Below are 18,439 nucleotides of genomic sequence, written 5' to 3' on the forward strand. Positions count from 1 at the left end.
TAAATAAAACCCCTGAAGATTCTAAAAGGATGACTCTACTCACCTCTGAGAACTAGAGTGGGCATTATTGGTGAGACCTAATAGCAATGTCTGACATCTCAATGTGGGTGGGTATTACCCAGTGTCCACTTCTGGCCAATCACAAAGAAGTGAGCTTTATGTCTTTCTTTGTGAACTTTATGCATATTTCAAAATTTTTAAAAAATGTATGTACATGCTCCCAAAATAATTTTTTATTGGATTTAATTGCAATTATATAGGATTTATAAACAAATGATGAATTATATTAATTATTACATTTAATTTCACTAATTTTTAAAAATCTCATTCTTTTATTTCATTTTTTTGCATCTTTTGACAAATTATTATTATTATTATTTTATTTATTTATTTATTTATTTTACATTTTTTATTTTATTGTCTTTGCCTTCCCATCTCACCTCTCACAGTATGTAGTTGTTACTGTTTGTCTGAAAGCTGGACTGGAGACAACATCTTGAACCAACCCTTTCTAAACCCACTTTCTCTGGTTGAAAAATTTTTTTATTTATTTTTTATTGGTTGTTCAAAACCTTACAAAGCTCATGACATATCATCTTTCATACATTTGATTCAAGTGAGTTATGAACTCCCATTTTTACCCCAAATACAAATTGCAGAATCACATCAGTTACACATTCACATTTTTACATAATGCCATACTAGTGACTGTTGTATTCTGCTGCCTTTCCTATCCCCTACTATCCCCCCTCCCCTCCCCTCCCATCTTCCCTCTCTACCTCATCTGTAGTTGTTCAGTTCTCTCCCTTGTTCCCCCCCTTTCCCCTCACAACCTCTTATATGTGATTTCGTATAACTTTGAGGGTTTCCTTCCGTTTCCATGCTATTTCTCTTCTCTCTCCCTTTCCCTCCCACCACTCGTCTCTGTTTAATGTTAATCTTTTCCTCATGCTCTTCCTCCCTGCTCAGTTCTTAGTTGCTCTCCTTAAATCAAAGAAGACATTTGGCATTTGTTTTTTAAGGATTGGCTAGCTTCACTTAGCATAATCTGCTCTAATGCCATCCATTTCCCTGCAAATTCCATGATTTTGTCATTTTTAGTGCTGCGTAATACTCCATTGTGTATAAATTCCACATTTTTTTATCCATTCATCTATTGAAGGGCATCTAGGTTGGTTCCACAGTCTAGCTATTGTGAATTGTGCTGCTATGAACATCAATGTAGCAGTGTTCCTGTAGCATGCTCTTATTAGGTCTTTAGGGAATAGACCGAGAAGGGGAATAGCTGGGTCAAATGGTGGTTCCATTCCCAGCTTTCCCAGGAATCTCCATACTGCTTTCCATATTGGCCGCACCAATTTGCAGTCCCACCAGCAATGTACAAGTGTACCCTTTTCCCCACATCCTCGCCAGCACTTATTGTTGTTTGACTTCATAATGGCTGCCAATCTTACTGGAGTGAGATGGTATCTTAGGGTGGTTTTGATTTGCATTTCTCTGACTGCTAGAGATGGTGAGCATTTTTTCATGTACTTATTGATTGATTGTATGTCCTCCTCTGAGAAGTGTCTGTTCAGGTCCTTGGCCCATTTGTTGATTGTGTTATTTGTTATCTTATTGTTTAATTTTTTGAGTTCTTTGTATATTCTGGAAATTAGGGCTCTATCTGATGTGTGAGGAGTAAAGATTTGTTCCCATGATGTAGGCTCCCTATTTAGTTCTCTTATTGTTTCTCTTGCTGAGAAAAAAACTTTTTAGTTTAAGTAACTCCCATTTGTTTATTTTTGTTATTAACTCTTGGGCTATGGGCGTCCTATTAAGGAATTTGGAGCCCGACCCCACAATATGTAGATCGGAGCCAACTTTTTCTTCTATCAGGCGCAGAGTCTCTGATTTGATATCAAGCTCTTTGATCCATTTTGAGTTAAATTTTGTGCATGGCGAGAGGAGGGGGTTCAGCTTCATTTTGTTGCATATAGATTTCCAATTTTCCCAGCACCATTTGTTGAAGATGCTATCCTTCCTCCATTGCATGCTTTTAGCCCCTTTATCAAATATAAGAAAGTTGTAATTTTATGGATTGGTCTCTGTGCCCTCTATTCTGTACCATTGGTCCACCTGCCTGTTTTGGTACCAGTACCATGCTGTTTTTGTTACTATTGCTCTGTAGTACAGTTTGAAATCTGGTATCGCTATACCTCCAGATTCACACTTCCTGCTTAGAATTGCTTTTGCTATTCTGGGTCTTTTGTTTTTCCATATGAATTTCATGATTGCTTTATCTATTTCTACAAGAAATGCCGTTGGGATTTGATTGGCATCGCTTTAAACCTGTAGAGAACTTTGGGTAATATCACCATTTTGATGATGTTAGTTCTGCCTATCCATGAACAGGGTATATTTTTCCATCTTCTAAGATCTTCTTCTCTCTCTCTCTTTAGGGTTCTGTAGTTTTCATTGTATAAATCTTTCACCTCTTTTGTTAGGTTGATTCCCAAGTATTTTATTTTTTTTAAGGATATTGTGAATGGAGTGGTTGTCCTTATTTCCATTTCAGAGGATTTGTTGCTGATATACAGAAATGCCTTTGATTTATGCATGTTGATTTTATATCCTGCCACTTTGCTGAATTCATTTATTAGCTCTAATAGTTTCTTTGTAGACCCTTTTGGGTCTGCTAGGAATTGAATCATGTCATCTGCAAATAGTGATAATTTAAGTTCTTCTTTTCCTATTTTTATGCCTTTAATTTCTTTTGTCTGTCTAATTGCTCTGGCTAGTATTTCAAGAACTAAATTGAATAGAAGTGGTGAGAGAGGGCATCCCTGTCTAGTTCCAGATTTTAGAGGGAATGCCTTCAGTTTTTCTCCATTTAGAATGATGCTAGCCTGAGGCTTAGCATATATAGCTTTTACAATGTTGAGGTAAGTTCCTTTTATCCCTAGTTTTTCTAGTGTTTTGAACATAAAGGGATGCTGTACTTTGTCGAATGCTTTTTTTGCATCTATCGAGATGATCATATGGTTCTTATCTTTAAGTTTATTGATGTGGTGTATAATGTTTATTGATTTCCGTATATTGAACCAGCCTTGCATCCCAGGGATGAATCCTACTTGATCATGGTGCACAATTTTTTTGATATGCTTTTGTATTCAATTTGCCAGGATTTTATTGAGAATTTTTACATCTAACTTCATTAGAGATATTGGTCTGTAGTTTTCTTTCTTTGAAGTGTCTTTGTCTGGTTTTGGGATCAGGGTGATGTTGGCCTCATAGAATGAATTTGAAAGAGCTCCTTCTTATTCTATTTCTTGAAATAGCTTGAAAAGTATTGGTATTAATTCTTCTTTGAAGGTTTTGTAAAACCCCGCTGTATATCCATCCAGTCCAGGGCTTTTCTTGGTTGGTAGTCTTTTGATTGCTTTTTCTGAGGGCAAGGAGATGTCTTTTCCTCTTCTACTTACCTTTTCCCTTTCGCTGGTTTTGTGATTTTTTTCCTTTGGTGATTTTACTATTATATACCCAAGTCTTTTTCTGTCTAACTTGTGATTTATAGTATTCCATCAACATATAGTCCAGTGTTTTTTCCTGTTTTGGAAAAATTGTGGCTATCATCTCTTCAAATAATTTTTTTAGTTATATATCTACTATCTTTCTTGTATTCCAGATATGTTAGACCTTTTTAGAGGTATATTTCCTTTATTTGTTTTGTCTAATTTTCATGCCATTTGTCAGCCTAATTATCACTGATTTCGCTTTCATTTAATTTTTCTCCTTGGGCTGAGTTTATTAAGTTGGCTATTCTTATTTTCATAGGTTTTTTTTTTTTTTTTGTGTGTGTGTGTGTGTGTGTGTGTGTGTGTGTGTGTTTCATTCTCTAGTCTCTGTATGGTATTGTCTGCCCCCAGAGAGGTCTTTCTTTTGATTATGGATTAGGAACTGAATTGATTCAAGGCTGGATTCTTGTAGTCTTTGTGAGACTTTGCTTTATTTTCAGTTTGCCTGTTCCTAGCTTGTAACCCTCTTGAGGTCCTTTGGATACCTGGAGTTTTGCTGTGGCCCTCCTGTGTTGGTACTTTCATTATTTTCTCCCCATACTGAAATTTTTGCTTAGCTTTTTTTTTGCTACCAGTTGATCGAGATAAAAGCCACTGATAAGTTTGTTGAAAGTTTGTTTCAGTGTTTTGAGGCCTGTTCTATTTCTGTTTTTTAAGAGTGTACCTGGAGTTTTGGTGAAAGTTTGGTTAATAATCTTTGAGGACCCTCCACTCTGTTAGGCTATATACATGTTTTTGTCTCCCTTGCTCTGAGAATTGCTGACAGCTCTGTTTAGCTTCTGTGTTCTTACTTGTGAGCAAACTCTTCAGTGAGGAAATTCATGCGGAATGTTTTCTGTGTGCTGTCTTCTCTCGAAATCTTCACTCCTTAAATCTTGACTGCCTTTGTAGCACTGTATTACTCTAACAAGAATACTTGAGGGATCAATTTATAAGGAGGTGTATTAGTGTTTTCACTGCTGCAGCCAAAAGAGTTGACAAGAACAATTTCAGAGGAGGAAAAGTTGATTTGGCTCTCATGGTTTCAGAAGTCTCAGTACATAGATGGCCAGTTCCATTCCTTGAGGCCTGAGGTGAGGCCGAATATTTTTGTTAAAAGTGTGGTGAATGAAAGCAACTCAGGACATGATACCAGGAGTGAGAGAAAGACTAAGCTCAGTTTATAAACTATGTATCCCAAAGCCATTCTCCTAGTGACCCTCCTCTCCAGCCATACCCTACTTGCCTAAAGTTGCCACCCAACTAATCCCTAGTAGCAGATTAATGCAGTGATTAGGGTAAGGCTCTCATAACCCAATCATTTCACCTCCAAGTATTCTTGCATTATCTCGCAAGATTTTGAGGGACATCTAATATCTAAATCATAAGAGGGGGAATGTTTATTTTGACTCATGAGTATAGGAATTTAATTCATGGTTGGTTTTCTAGTTCCTATTGAGCCCATGTAAGGTGGAATGTCATGGTGGGAGTATGTGGTGGAAGAAGGTGCTTGCCTCATGGCAGCTGCGAACTAAAAAAAGAGAGGAGGCTAGGGTCCCAATATCTCCTTCAAAGCATGCCCTAACTTCCCCAGGGCCACCATGAAAAAGGTTTGACCACCTTGCAGTGTGCAGTGAGCTGCTAACAGTCTTCAACTTTTGGGATCACTTAACCAATCTATAGCAGGTGGTAACTTTTCATTGCTTTTAAAAATATTAAATAATCACATATAAATCCACTTTAATTTTTAGTTGCTTCTGTTGAATGTGTAGTTTGGTAGAAGATAATTGCTTTTGCTGCAATGATAACCTTTTGCTGTTACATTCTTCAATTGTTTAGCATGAAATAATGTTACCGAATTGTATATAATATCAGAAGAGGAAGTTAGACATTCCTTTCTCTTCAAATATAAAAATGTACCACTTTTGAGACGTGGCTAATCATTTATACATCTGTATTTATTTGAGAATATTTATCTCTTATAGGTTGCTTAGCCAAACAATGAAGGATCATCTAGTAAGAGTAGCAAATGAAGCGGAATTTATCCTGAGCAGGCAGAGAGCAGAGGATATTCACAGACATGCGGAATTTGAGGTAGGTTACAACAACATGTCACTGATGTAAAGAAATTATGTTTCGCAATAGTCATTACAGTTGCCTAGGTAAAATGACAATGGTCTAAGTAAATGTGTTATATATTATCCAAAAACTAAGTTTGTGAAAAATTCGCAGAAGGTTTTGGGGTGAGAATTACTCATGTGTTTTGCCCTCTCATCTCAACTCCACCTCATCTGAAAATTGGCCAGAGCAGCTTGTTTGGCTAACCCAATTTTAATAACAAAAACGGGATCCTGGCTCTCTTGCTTTTCCAATAAAGAAAATTAGTAAAGGACTTTAGACCTCTCTGGGTAATATTGAGCTAGTTTATCAGAAGTGAAAATTTCTGTGGCAAAAATAGTGTCTCCTTTTAGAGAGGAGTTGAACACAGAGATGTATCATTCGCCTACCCTTATGGTTTGAGAACCCTATTATATTTGTAGCCGAGGAGATGAGGGAAAATATAGCTCTCTTCTTGGATCCCCACTGGGAGACCAAGTGCTAGACCATTCTGGAACCACTGCTTATATCATGTATATGTGCAGCAAATATGAGTTTATACCGGAGGTTAATGATTTCATAGCTCTGTAATGTTCCCAACACACCTTCAGTAAACTAAATTTTGAATTAAAAATTTGATTTGAACATTGCTGTAGAACTCGAAAAAGCAAAGTACTGAATAGGCTATTTCTAACATGTAAAGAGGAGATATATGTTGTTATTTTTCTGGTAGTTTACAAAAGATGAAAAGTACTTCAGCAGATTTTATACAACAGCAAAACTTGAAAAATTGTTCTAGAAAAATAAACTCTAGAAGCATTTCTTTCACTTAATAATGTGGGTACAAAATGTTAATTAAAACTTTAGCTAACATAAACTATCAGTGTAATAAGAGAATTACATATTGTGAATTCTGAGAATTTTCCTGAATTTTGAAGATGTTTCTTTTAAAAAATTTATTTATTTATTTTAATTAGTTATATGTGACAGCAGAATGCATTTTGATTCATTGTACACTATTACAGCACAACTTTTCATTTCTCTGGTTGTACATGATGTGGTGTCACACCATATGTGCAGTCATACATGTAGATTAATGATATTTATCTCATTCTACCATCTTTTCTGCTTCTATGTCCCCTCTTTACCCCTCCCTCCCCTTTACCCAAAGTTTCTCCATTTTCCCTTGCTCCTTCCACCCTCATTATGGATCAGCATCCACAAAATATTCAGCCTTTGGTTTTTTGGGATTGCCTTACTTTGGTTAGTGTGATATTTTCTAACTCCATCCATTTACCTGCAAATGTCATAATTTTATTATCTTTTAATGCTGAGTAATATTCCATTGTGTATATATACCACAGTTTCTTTAGCCATTTATCTATTGAAGGGCATCTAGGTTGGTTCCACAGTTTAGCTATTATGAATTGAGATGCTGTAAACATTGATGTGGCTGCGTTACTACAGCATGCTGATTTTAAGCCCTTTGGGTACAGATCAAGGAGTGGGGTAGCTTGGTCAAATGGTAGTTCCATTCCAAGTTTTCTAAGGAGTCTCTGTACTGCTTTCCAGATTGGTTGCACCAATTTGCAGTGCCACCAGCAATGTATGAGTGTGTTTTATGCTCCACATCCTCGCCACCATTTATTGTTTGTATTCTTGATAACTGCCATTATGTCTGGCAGGAGATGAAATCTTAGTTTTAATTTGCATTTCTCTAATTACTAGAGATGTTGAACATTTTTTCATATATTTGTTGATCAAACTTATATTTTCTTCTGAGAAGTGTCTGTTCAGGTCCTTAGCCCATTTATTGATTTTTTTAAAATATTTTTTTTAGTTCTAGATGGACAGAGTATCTTTATTTACTTATCTTTATGTGGTGTTGAGGATCAAATACAGGGCTTCACACATCTAGGTGAACACTCTACCACTGGGCCACAACCTCAGCCCTGGGTGGTTTGTTTTTTTGGTGTTAAGATTTTTGATTCTTAGTGCTCTATCTGTCATACAGATGGCAAAAATTTGCTCCCTAAATTAGGCTCTCTCTTCACCTCATTGATTGATTGTTTTGCTGAGAAGATGTTTTATTGTAGGATATCATCAGTCTTGGTGGCACACGCCTGCAATCCCAGTAGTTCAAGAGGCTGAGGCAGGAGGATTTCATGTTTGAGGCCAGCTTTAGCAACTTAGCAAGACTCTGGCTTATAATAAACAATAAAAAGGGCTAGGATGTAGCTCAGTGGTGAAGTGCCCTTGAGTTCAATCCCTAGTACAAAGTAAATAAATAAATAAATTATAGGAGATCTACTTATATATGAACATACGTAGAAAAGTAATGAATTTTAGCAGCCAGTCCTAAGAAAACTTTCTATGTGTATTCATATGTTCACATTTTTCTAGTTTTGGTAATGTAATTTATTTTGTAAGTTTGTTGACTGTTTGAATGATATCCTGGTTGATTTCGTGTTGCAGGCCAATACTTGCAGTGTCTTAGAAGTCTGTAGGCATTGCTTCCTGATATTTTCCTCGGGTTCAATTTGCTTTTTCTATCTTTTGTCTGAGATTTCTTTGTCTATGAAATTAAATTTCTTAACAGCATTATGGCTCATTTTAAACATTATTTATCAAATTGTCCTGGAACATGGTTTTATTATAATCTGCAGATTCAGATTTTTACTTAATTTTTTGGAAATTTTCCAAAATTATATCTTGAAACATATTTTTTCCTTTTTCTTTACTTCGTGATATTAAACTTACGTTAGATGTGTGTGTTTTCCTTTCATAGCCATTAGCTTTTCTCTGATTGCTTTACTTGCTTATACTACCTTTTTTTTGTTATTGTTGAAAAGCTGAGGATTTAATCCAGGGCCTTCCATATGCTAGGCAAGCACTCTACCACCTACCTACATCTTCAGCCCCACTTTCTTTTTATTTCTAGCTTTATTTCTTCTTTATTAATTAAATTTTGAGTATTTTATTTTGACCTTGATATTTTTAACTTATTTATTAGATCTATAGTTCTTAAGTTTTGTTTCTCATTTTGTTTATTTAGAATCAAAAGCTATCTCCTTTTATACTTACTTTATTTTGATTATTTTTAAATCACATTTTTTTCCTAGAATTCTTTGTCTTTTGTATATAATCTTATAATTTTATTTAAAAATTTATTAGTTCATTTGTTTATTGATTGATAAGTATCTGGATAACTACCATGATTTTTCTTTCCATCTTGGTCATACTTAGAATGCTCCACCCTGGAATTCTGTTGGTTTATGCAGAATGTGCAACAGTCAAGTTCCCTAGTAACTTTTTCCCTTCCCACTGTATGTACAGGCTTTTTATCTCTCTGAGCTACAGTTTGCTTTCTGACCAGTAATCTATAGTGCATCATGAAGAGAGATAAAGCTTAGTTGAGGTGGGAAAAAGGAGGCTTTCTTTGAAAACTTGGTTTTCTTCTTGTAAGTTTTGTGAAATGTTTTCTACCAGATTCATTCCATCTTGTTTGTGACTAGACACTTCTAATAGGGCACTGTGTTGAGGCTGAATTATTTTCCCAGTCAGTTCCTATAGTAGTCTGTAGTCCACTTCAGACAGCACAGTCAGCCCTGCTGTTTCACTCCTCATTTCACCAATTTTTACACTGTGGATTTTTCAATCATTTCTAGTTAGAAGAGGAAAGAGATTATGGTACGTATTCATTTTGTTTCTTTACATATTTAAAGACATTATGAAAGAATCTCAGCATTTGGTGGATTTACCTGTTGCTTTGGTTGGTGGGCACATGGGTAGGAAGTGAGTCTTGCTCCTCCTTCTGTTCTAGTTCCAGTGTGTTTGCTTCCCCCTTAACATCCTATATTGTTGCTGTTGTTTGATGCTTTATATTATATTCCTTATGTTGTTTCATTATTTTTGGGTTTTCGTTTTTTTGCTTAAAAATATTTTTGGTAACTTTGTTTCAGGCATTAAAGGAAGGGGAAAGAATTTGATTGCCATTTCAGCCTGCCATCGTAACTTAGAACCTATTAATGTCCTTCCTAATTAATTACGGAAAAGTTTACTTTGTAGTAACTGTGGGTTGAGAATGTGGTTTCTTTTATTTGAAGTTTCAGTGATTATGATGGTAGTCATATATGTGATTTTTTTGGTGTGTGTATGGATGAGGAAGAATGAGGAAGGAAAAAACACTTGGAACTGAATGAGGAAAGGTATTTCTTAAGCACTATTATGCAAGAGATTAGACTGATTTGATCTAAGTAGTATGTATATATGTTTGCAGCTTAGATGAGACATGATGGTGTTAATAGTTGTGAATGTTGAATAAATACTAAGGCTGTGTCAGATAATGTTATGAATAAGTATTAACTAATTTAATCCTTAAAGTAGACCTCTGAGGTAGTACTGTTGCTATTCCTTGTTTTATAAATTTCAAAACAGTCTGAAATAGAAACAACCCAGGTTTGGGAAGTTTAGCTCTTAATCACTAATCTTTGAATTTGGTTCATATTTTATTAGATTTCTACAGAATGTATGAATAGAAGTTAATCCTGGAATATATACTAGGTTTATTTTGAGCATTTAATTCATGCCTTGTCTAGTATACTTTTTCATTCAAATCATTTTTATCATGTGTGAGATTTGCAATATTATATAGTAATATTATAAGGTGTTATAATAAAATTATCTAAGTAAAACTGAAAATATTTCCAAACAAACATTATTACTTATATTTTTAATGAAGGAAACATGTTTGTTCAACCATTCCACATCAGAGTAAATCCCCCCTCTCCTTCCCCAGTACTAGAGATTGAACCTAGAGGCACTTTACCACTGTTCCACAACCCCATCTCTTTTTATTTTGAGACTGGGTCTCACAAAGTTGCTTAGGGACTTACTAAGTTGCTAAGGCTGGCCTTGAACTTGTGATCCTCTTGCCTCATCCTCTGGTGCTGCTGGGATTACATATGTGTGCCACTGTACCTGGCCAGAGTCACTTTCCAGAGAGAAAAAAAATATAGATTTTATATTTAATCCTCTTTTATTTTTATATAAAAGGAATTACCCTTCCTATGTTTATTCAACAGACTTCAATTGATTGAACACGCTCACATTTAACGTATTTCTAAGTATACTGCTCTCAAATCTTAAGTAACACTCTATGAGACAGATTTTTCCTAGACAGCTCATGTTTTACAGGTTGTCTATATTCAGTCTTGAATTCATGCTTTTTATTATTAAATATTTCTGAGCTTTGTATATTGCTACTTACCTCCTCTAAGAAAGAGAGATGTTGTCATGTGTTTATTAGACCATTTGTGGTTGTAAAGTATGTGACTTGTTTAATTTATTATCAAGTTATTGATTACAATATAGATCTGAAATACATATCTCTTTAGTTCATTGCATATTATCATTGGAGTGTGCTATCCTTGGCATCTGTTTTGGTTTATGTAGAGGTTCCATGAATGTCATGGTATTATTGATTTGGTATACATTTTAATTTTAGTTTTCAATCTTACAGCTGTGACTAGAATATTTATTAAAAATATGTCATGCTAAATACTGGACCTTGTCTTGTAAATATAGAATATTGGTGAATATACACATTTCAAGCCCATCTTTTTATAAAAAAAAAGTTGTTTGTTGGAATTTCAGTATGTATAAAATAATGGGCTCTATCAGTCAATTGTCATAATCAATTCATGCCTCAGTCAACTGAAGTTTATTATAATACAGATGTGAGCCAAATGATCACCTAATGATTTTATTCTTAGGAGTCTATATAAGTTAAAATGCACTTCAATGAGAATTTTGTTATGTTCTTTCATTACTTTGAATTTCATTTAGTATATTATAGAACTTAACTTTTTATTAACATAAATGGAACTATAAACCAGATGTTCAGTTTGTTTGAATTAGTAAAGATGTATATTCCTTTTTGTGAAATAAATGCCATGAAAACATTTGATTCCCCCCTGGGGATTGAACCCAAGAGTGCTATACCACTGAGCTACATTCCTACTACCTACCCCAGGCCCCCCCCCCTTTTTTTTTTAATTTGGAGACAGCGTCTCATTAAGTAGCTGAGGCTGGCCTTGAACATGTCATCTTCTGCTTCAGCCTCCCAAGTAGTTGGAATTAAATGGATACACCAATGTACCCATCTTTTTTCTAAGCTTTTAGAAATAAATCTTCATAACAATCCTTTGAAGTAGATATTGGTATTATCATCCTCCTGGTTTTACAGATGAGAAAATTTGAAGCAGAGAGGCTAAGTAAGTTGCTCTGGGTCATACAGCCAGGAGGTGGGAAAAGTTGATACCACAGAGTCTGATACAGGGTGTAAATTCAGAACCACTTTGCTATGTGACCATCTACTAAGTGGTTTCGTCTACATTTGTTTATTTCAGCAACAAAAGAAGTCTGTGAAGAACTCGGGATAGATTGAGAGAGTGAGCGTGAGCTATGTACAGGGGCACACAGTTACTAAACCAACAATTAGAGCTTAGATCTGTACAGTGACTGTACAGACTGTCCCCATGTACTCTGTTGATTTCAGGGTTCCCAGAGTGTTTGGCTGGGTGGCATTGGTGGTGCATCATTGAGCATAGCTGCCTTCCAAAGTGTTTGTCTATTCTTTCAGTTTTGAAGGAGTGTGATCCATGTTAACAAATACATATGCAAATGATAATCTTAAGTGCAATTATGATGAAGTACCCAATTTTCTCACAGTACTTGCATTTTGATGGTAATTTTTTCTTTATTTAAAAATAAATGTTATTTCATATATAACAGTGAAATATGTTCACTGAAGTTAATAATGAAAAATACAAAGAATACAAATCATTCATAGTTTAGTTTTAACAACTATTTATCTCCATGTTTTGACTATTTAATTTGAAGTAATTACAGAATTTTAAAAAATCACAAAAATAATGTAAGGATCTTGTGTACTCTTTGCCTTAGTGCCAATTTAAATACTTAACTTACTTATTCATTCAAACTCCCACTCACCAAATTAGAATCATAAGCCTTTGTCTTTTAAAATCTTAAAAGCAAAATATCTTACTGTGAGTAAGCTGTCATTTATGAATATTTTTTGAAAATATGATTTGTAATAGCTCTTTGATATCCCAATGTAAATAAGTCATTATTTTATCATTCTCTATTCTCATACATTTAAATAGTGTATATTTTGCTGTTACACATAAATCTTTGAGGAATATTTATAATTCTTTATATTTCTGATTTTTTTTTAAGTGACAATTTGGGATCAGAGGATAAGTTCTTTTGTGTATCTTCACACATTTATCCCCTTTCACTGCTCCATAGTTGAATAATATTCCACTTCGTAATTAATTTCTCAATCATATCTATACAGAATTAAGTGGTATTTGATAGTGGTTTTGATTTGCATTCCTTACTGAATAATGATATTGAGCATCTTTTCATGTATTTATTTGCCAGTTATTTATCTTGTTCAGGAAATAGCTAATCAAAATCCTTTACCCATTTTTAAATATTTGCCTATGTCCTTATTATCAGCACGTGGATTTTTTTTTAAAAAAAAACTTTACTTTTATCACTAGTGAGCTTGAAATTGCTTCATTATGATTTAAAATAGTTTTTAAATGTTTGTTTTCTTTGCTTATGTCAGCAAAATCTGTGTTAGTGATTTGTTTACCTATTTGTGAATGGCTTTATTGATTAAGGGTATTAACCTTTCTTTTATTTGTTCTCTATTTTCTCTTGGTGGTTTCTTTTTATTATGAAATTTATTATATATTTAAATATATACACAGTTATGAATTATATATTTAAATTTTTAATTTAAGCTAGTTCAAAGGCTTTCCTTTAGTTTTATTTGTTATTAGTAGTAGTTGTGTTTTTACATTTAGTAAAATAGTTCCCATTTCAAGATCTTTCATATATTCTTTTCCATTCTTCAAAACTGATAGTCATACCCTAAGGGAAAAGATAGATAAATTGGACTTTATCAAAATAAAGAAGAAAGTGAAAAGGCAGCCTACAGAATTGGGGAACCTCTGCCAGTCTTATTTGTGATGGGGTCTAGAATCTAGAATATATGAAGAATTTTTATAACTCATTAATAAAGAGATAAATAAAATTTTTAAAATGGGTAAAGGATTTGATTAGATATTTCTCTGAACAAGATAAATAACTGGCAAATAAATATATGAAAAGATGCTCAATATCATTATTCATTAAGGAATGCAAATCAAAACCACTATGAAATACCACTGAATTTTCCTGTATAGCTATGATTAAGAAAGGCAATAATAAGCACTGACAGGGAACTGGAGAAATTGGAACCCTGGTATGCTGGTAGAATGTAAAATGATGCAGTCATTCTGGAAAACAGTGTGGGAGTTATGTGGTTAAATATAGTGGTATCATCAGTACTGTATGTCCACAAGAATTGAAGACATATATCCACACAAAATCTTGTACACAAATACTTATTGAAGTATTATTCCTAATAATCCATAATCAGCATAAGCTCAAATATCCATCGACAGATTAATGGATAAAAAATGTGAGCTCTTCATACAATGGAATATTATTTATACATAAATGTGTGTATATAAATGCATTGTATATATGTACAGCTATATAAAGTTAGGGTTAGGGTTATATAAAATTTAAAGGTTGAAATGATGAATTATAATATAAATAAAAGTCTTATGTCAGTAATCTGTTAAGAGGAAAATAAATTTCTGTGACCATAGTACATTCACTTAGCCTCCGTGGTACTTTGATGAGTTTATCTAATTAATGACAAATGGCATTAACTATTTTATATTTCATATTTCATATAAATTTATAACCTTTACTAGAATATTAACATCTAGTGATACATTTGAATATATTTTCTAGATTTAAATATAATTTTAAATACCTTGTTTTTGGGCTAACAAGGATAGTGAATTCTTAGGCTATAGGCTTTTTGTCATCAAATATATTATCTATATAGTCTTCAATTGTGTTTATTATTGTCATTGGATACTAAAAATTTCTTGATACTCTTATATAACTTCTAGTACTCTTGGTAAATCATGTTCAGCAGCAAGCTTCTCTGCATGATTTCTCTTCAGTAATTAAATTTAGCATTTCCAGCTGCTGAAAAATTTGTTGGCCTTTTCTGTTCATTTATGTTTCCTCATGCATAAAATGTAAGACATCCACATACTTCTAATTCTTTTTGAGTACCAACTTATATGTTGGGGTTGGCAGTTATATTGTATAAATTATTTATTTTCTTATTTAATCTTAAATATGAATATAAAATATTAATCTTATATGTTAATATAAATATGAATTGATATATATATATCACATATATGATTAGGAGTGTCTTTCTTATAGTAATTTATAAGTAATTTAGGATTTTTTTCCTTAGAATGCTAGACCAGGTTACTTTTAATGATGTGTAATTTCAGACACCTACATTTTTTCTGGAAGGGCAAGGTATACACAATTTTATAGAACTTAAGTTGGGCTAATTATGACTGGATCAATGAGTCTTCTGATTATAAAAGAGCAGAATAATTTTAAATAGTAGAAATAAATCTATATCTGCTCTTTTACAGGAATTTATTTGGGATACTTTAACTGAATTGTATTTAATTGAGGGGTGTGTTTTGATGTGATAGTTTTTTTGAAAACTTGTTTGCTGATACCACTGAGCTACATATGTGTCTTCAGAGAATTCTGTGCCTATAATTCAAAGCTCATTGTTCTCCATTATTGCATAAAGCACTTTTCATATATAACGTATTTCTTATAATTATAAGCACGTAGCTATAACTTGCTATTTTTAATTGTCTCAAGTGATGGTTCTTTAAAATATTAATTATTTATATATGAACAGCCAACAAAAGTCCAGATATAATCTTAATTTGTGGATTTATTTAGAATTATACCACATAAACTATTCTTTGTTTGTTGAGATTCTGATTTGACCAGTGCATGCATGGTGTATGGTTGATTGGACAATTTTACATATGTGCAATATAAAAACTGAAATTCTAAACTTTTGGCAGAAAACAGAATGGTAAATCTTGATGACTTTGTATTTGAACATGGATTTTTTTCATAAAAGAGAAAAACATAAAGAAAAAATAAATAATTTGATATCATTAAATTTGTGTGTCACAGTACATTTTCTTTGTATTGAGAAAGTGAAAAGAAAACATACAGAATGGGAAAAACATTTGCAATTTATTAAACCAGCTCCCCAAATCTGTTTGCTTTTTTACTTTTTACCTTACATTACATTGTTAAATTCAATTTGCTGATGTAATGAGGTGATATGTTATCAAATAGAGATGTGGTCACAACACAAATGTTTATTATTGAACTGTTAGTCATCTTTAATTTTTCAGTGTTTTAAGCAGAATATTACCCATAGAATATAACTAGATTGATGAAAACTTTTAATTTGAAAACAAAAAGATATACCTAAAAGGATAATAGAGGTTTAGAAAAATTATTTATGAAATGGAAATGTCAATCCTTAGATTCATACAGAGTTGCAGTTGGTTCTAATTAACCAACCCTGAAGTAGAATAAGAAAGTTGTAAAAACTTTCATTTTTCTATTTCAGAATTTGTTATAAAACAGCAGTAAACAAAGTGGCATGTTACTAACTTAAGTATATCAAATGAGGGAATAAAACTGAAATAAATCCATACATCTAAGGCCATCATTTTCTTTTGTTTTGTTCTTTGACACTGGGGTATAAGCTGAAGGGTGCTCTACCACTGACTTATATACCTAGCTCTTTTCAGGACCTTGTGCAACTACGTACATGCTGTACGACTGAGCTATGCCCATAGCCCTGTAATCCATTTAGAATAGTGTCTGGCATATTGTAAATACTCAGTAAGTGTGAGCTTGTATCTTTGCTACCTCATAATTAATATGTTTAAAAAGGAACTCTTGGTTTTCCTTTACCCTGACCTACCAAATCAGAAAGCTAAGAATCATCCTTTAATTATTCATTTTGCATATAATCTATATATATCTATATATATCTATATATATCTATATATCTATATATCTATATATCTATATATATATATATATATATATATATATCTCCTTGGAATTCATGTTTGTAATTGTTTTGAAAATATGCACTTTCTGTATAATTTCCCAGATTATCATCTTGAATCTGTATTGCAACAAAGTTTTCTGTTTTTAATATTATTCTGATCTTACTCTGTTATAATATTTTCCACATATCAGTAACAATGGTCCAAAAGTAAAAGTGGGTTATATTATGTCTTTCCTATAACCCTTAGTGGTTTTCAATTGTACATTAAATTTTTTTTTTCCCAGTGGGCTTTTGAGGCTCTGTTGAGCTTGCTCCTGTTTTTTCCTCGTTTCATCTTATGATCTATCCATATCATTTGACATCAGCCACACTGAGCTGCTTTCAACTCTGCTAAGATACTAACTTCTTTCTTCTTTTCTCTTCTTTATTCTTTCTTCTCTGCATATTCATTCAATACTTATTGTGTATAAGGCACTCTTCCAGGCTAAAAATTTCAAGACTTTCCCAAACTTGCATAGATAACCTGGTATTCAGGAATTTATATGCTTCCAAGGAGAAACAAAAGATAAACAATTAAAATAGGTAAAACAGATGGAGTTTTAGATGGTGATTCTAAGAATAGACAGAAAGTGCACTCGAAAAACAAACAAAAAAATGTGATATGGGCATTTCAAATAAGGAGGCATGAAGGACATCTCTGAAACTGTGATTGAATGAAATGAAGAAGTCTTGAAGATAGCAGGAGGAAGAATCCTACAAACATGAGGAGCAAGTACTGTAGAAGCTTGGAGGCAGTTGCGTGCTTGGTACATTTTAAGAATAAGATACAAATTGGACTAGAGTGAGCAAAAGGAATGATGGAGAAGGACATAATGTTAGAGAGCTAATGTGGGGCCAGATCAGTTGAAGCTTTTTTTTTCTTTAATTTATGTTTTAGTTGAACACAATACCTTTAGTTATTTATTTTTATGTGGTGCTGAGGATTGAACCCAGGGCCTCGAACATGCTAGGCAAGCGCTCTATCACTGAGCTACAACCCTAGCCCCCAGTTGAAGCTTTTTAAAAGGCCATTGCAGTGATTTTGATTCTCAGAATTGGAAACTCTTGGAGGGCAATGAACAAAGACTTGACATAATCTGAGTAATGTTTAAATGGACCAGTCTGGTTGATGTTTTGGCAGGATGCTATTGGGAAGCAAAAACAAAAATAGAAAGACCATATAGGTGTTTATTAGTGTAATTGAGATACAAAATGATGACCTGGACAAGGCTATTGACAGTAAAGATGGTAAGAAGTGGTCAATCAAAATCAACTTTGTTTTACAGCTCAGAGGATTTACTGATAGGTTTATTGTATTATGTGGGAGAGAGAAGGGGATCAAGGCTGACTGGAAGGTTTTTCTTTGAGCAATTGGAGAATGGAGTAACTCCAGGGAAAGGTTAAGACTTTTTTTAAAAGGGGCAGCTTAGAGCCACAGGCAAGGTCAGTAGCCCAGTTTTGAACATGTTCTTTCAAGTGCTAGCAAGATGTTGAAGTGGAGATGGCCATAGTATTGAAAGGGATGAAATGATTAGTTAAGTAATATTGCTTGTGTAGCCTAGAATAAACTATAAAAAAGTAGTTCATAAAAACTATGTATAAAGCTTGAAATTCAGGGGAGAAGTCTAGGCTTAGAATACAAATTTGGGAATCTGTTTTGTGTTATTGGTGTTTAAAGCCATGAGTC

At 33.4% G+C, this 18,439-nt stretch overlaps 1 protein-coding gene across 5 annotated transcripts in view; it reads left to right on the top strand.

Moving 5' to 3' along the window:
• Positions 1 to 18,439, top strand: part of LRBA (LPS responsive beige-like anchor protein) — a 755,692-nt gene that overhangs the window by 295,130 nt on the left and 442,123 nt on the right. For all 5 annotated transcript variants that reach the window (XM_081304745.1, XM_081304743.1, XM_081304747.1 and 2 more), the window contains exon 36: positions 5,522 to 5,630. In XM_081304745.1, coding sequence (XP_081160871.1) covers positions 5,522 to 5,630 — 109 coding nt within the window. The remainder of the gene's footprint in view (positions 1 to 5,521; positions 5,631 to 18,439) is intronic.

The sequence above is a fragment of the Spermophilus citellus genome, assembly GCF_964194105.1.
Source record: "Spermophilus citellus genome assembly, chromosome: 8".
Classification (NCBI taxonomy): domain Eukaryota; kingdom Metazoa; phylum Chordata; class Mammalia; order Rodentia; family Sciuridae; genus Spermophilus; species Spermophilus citellus.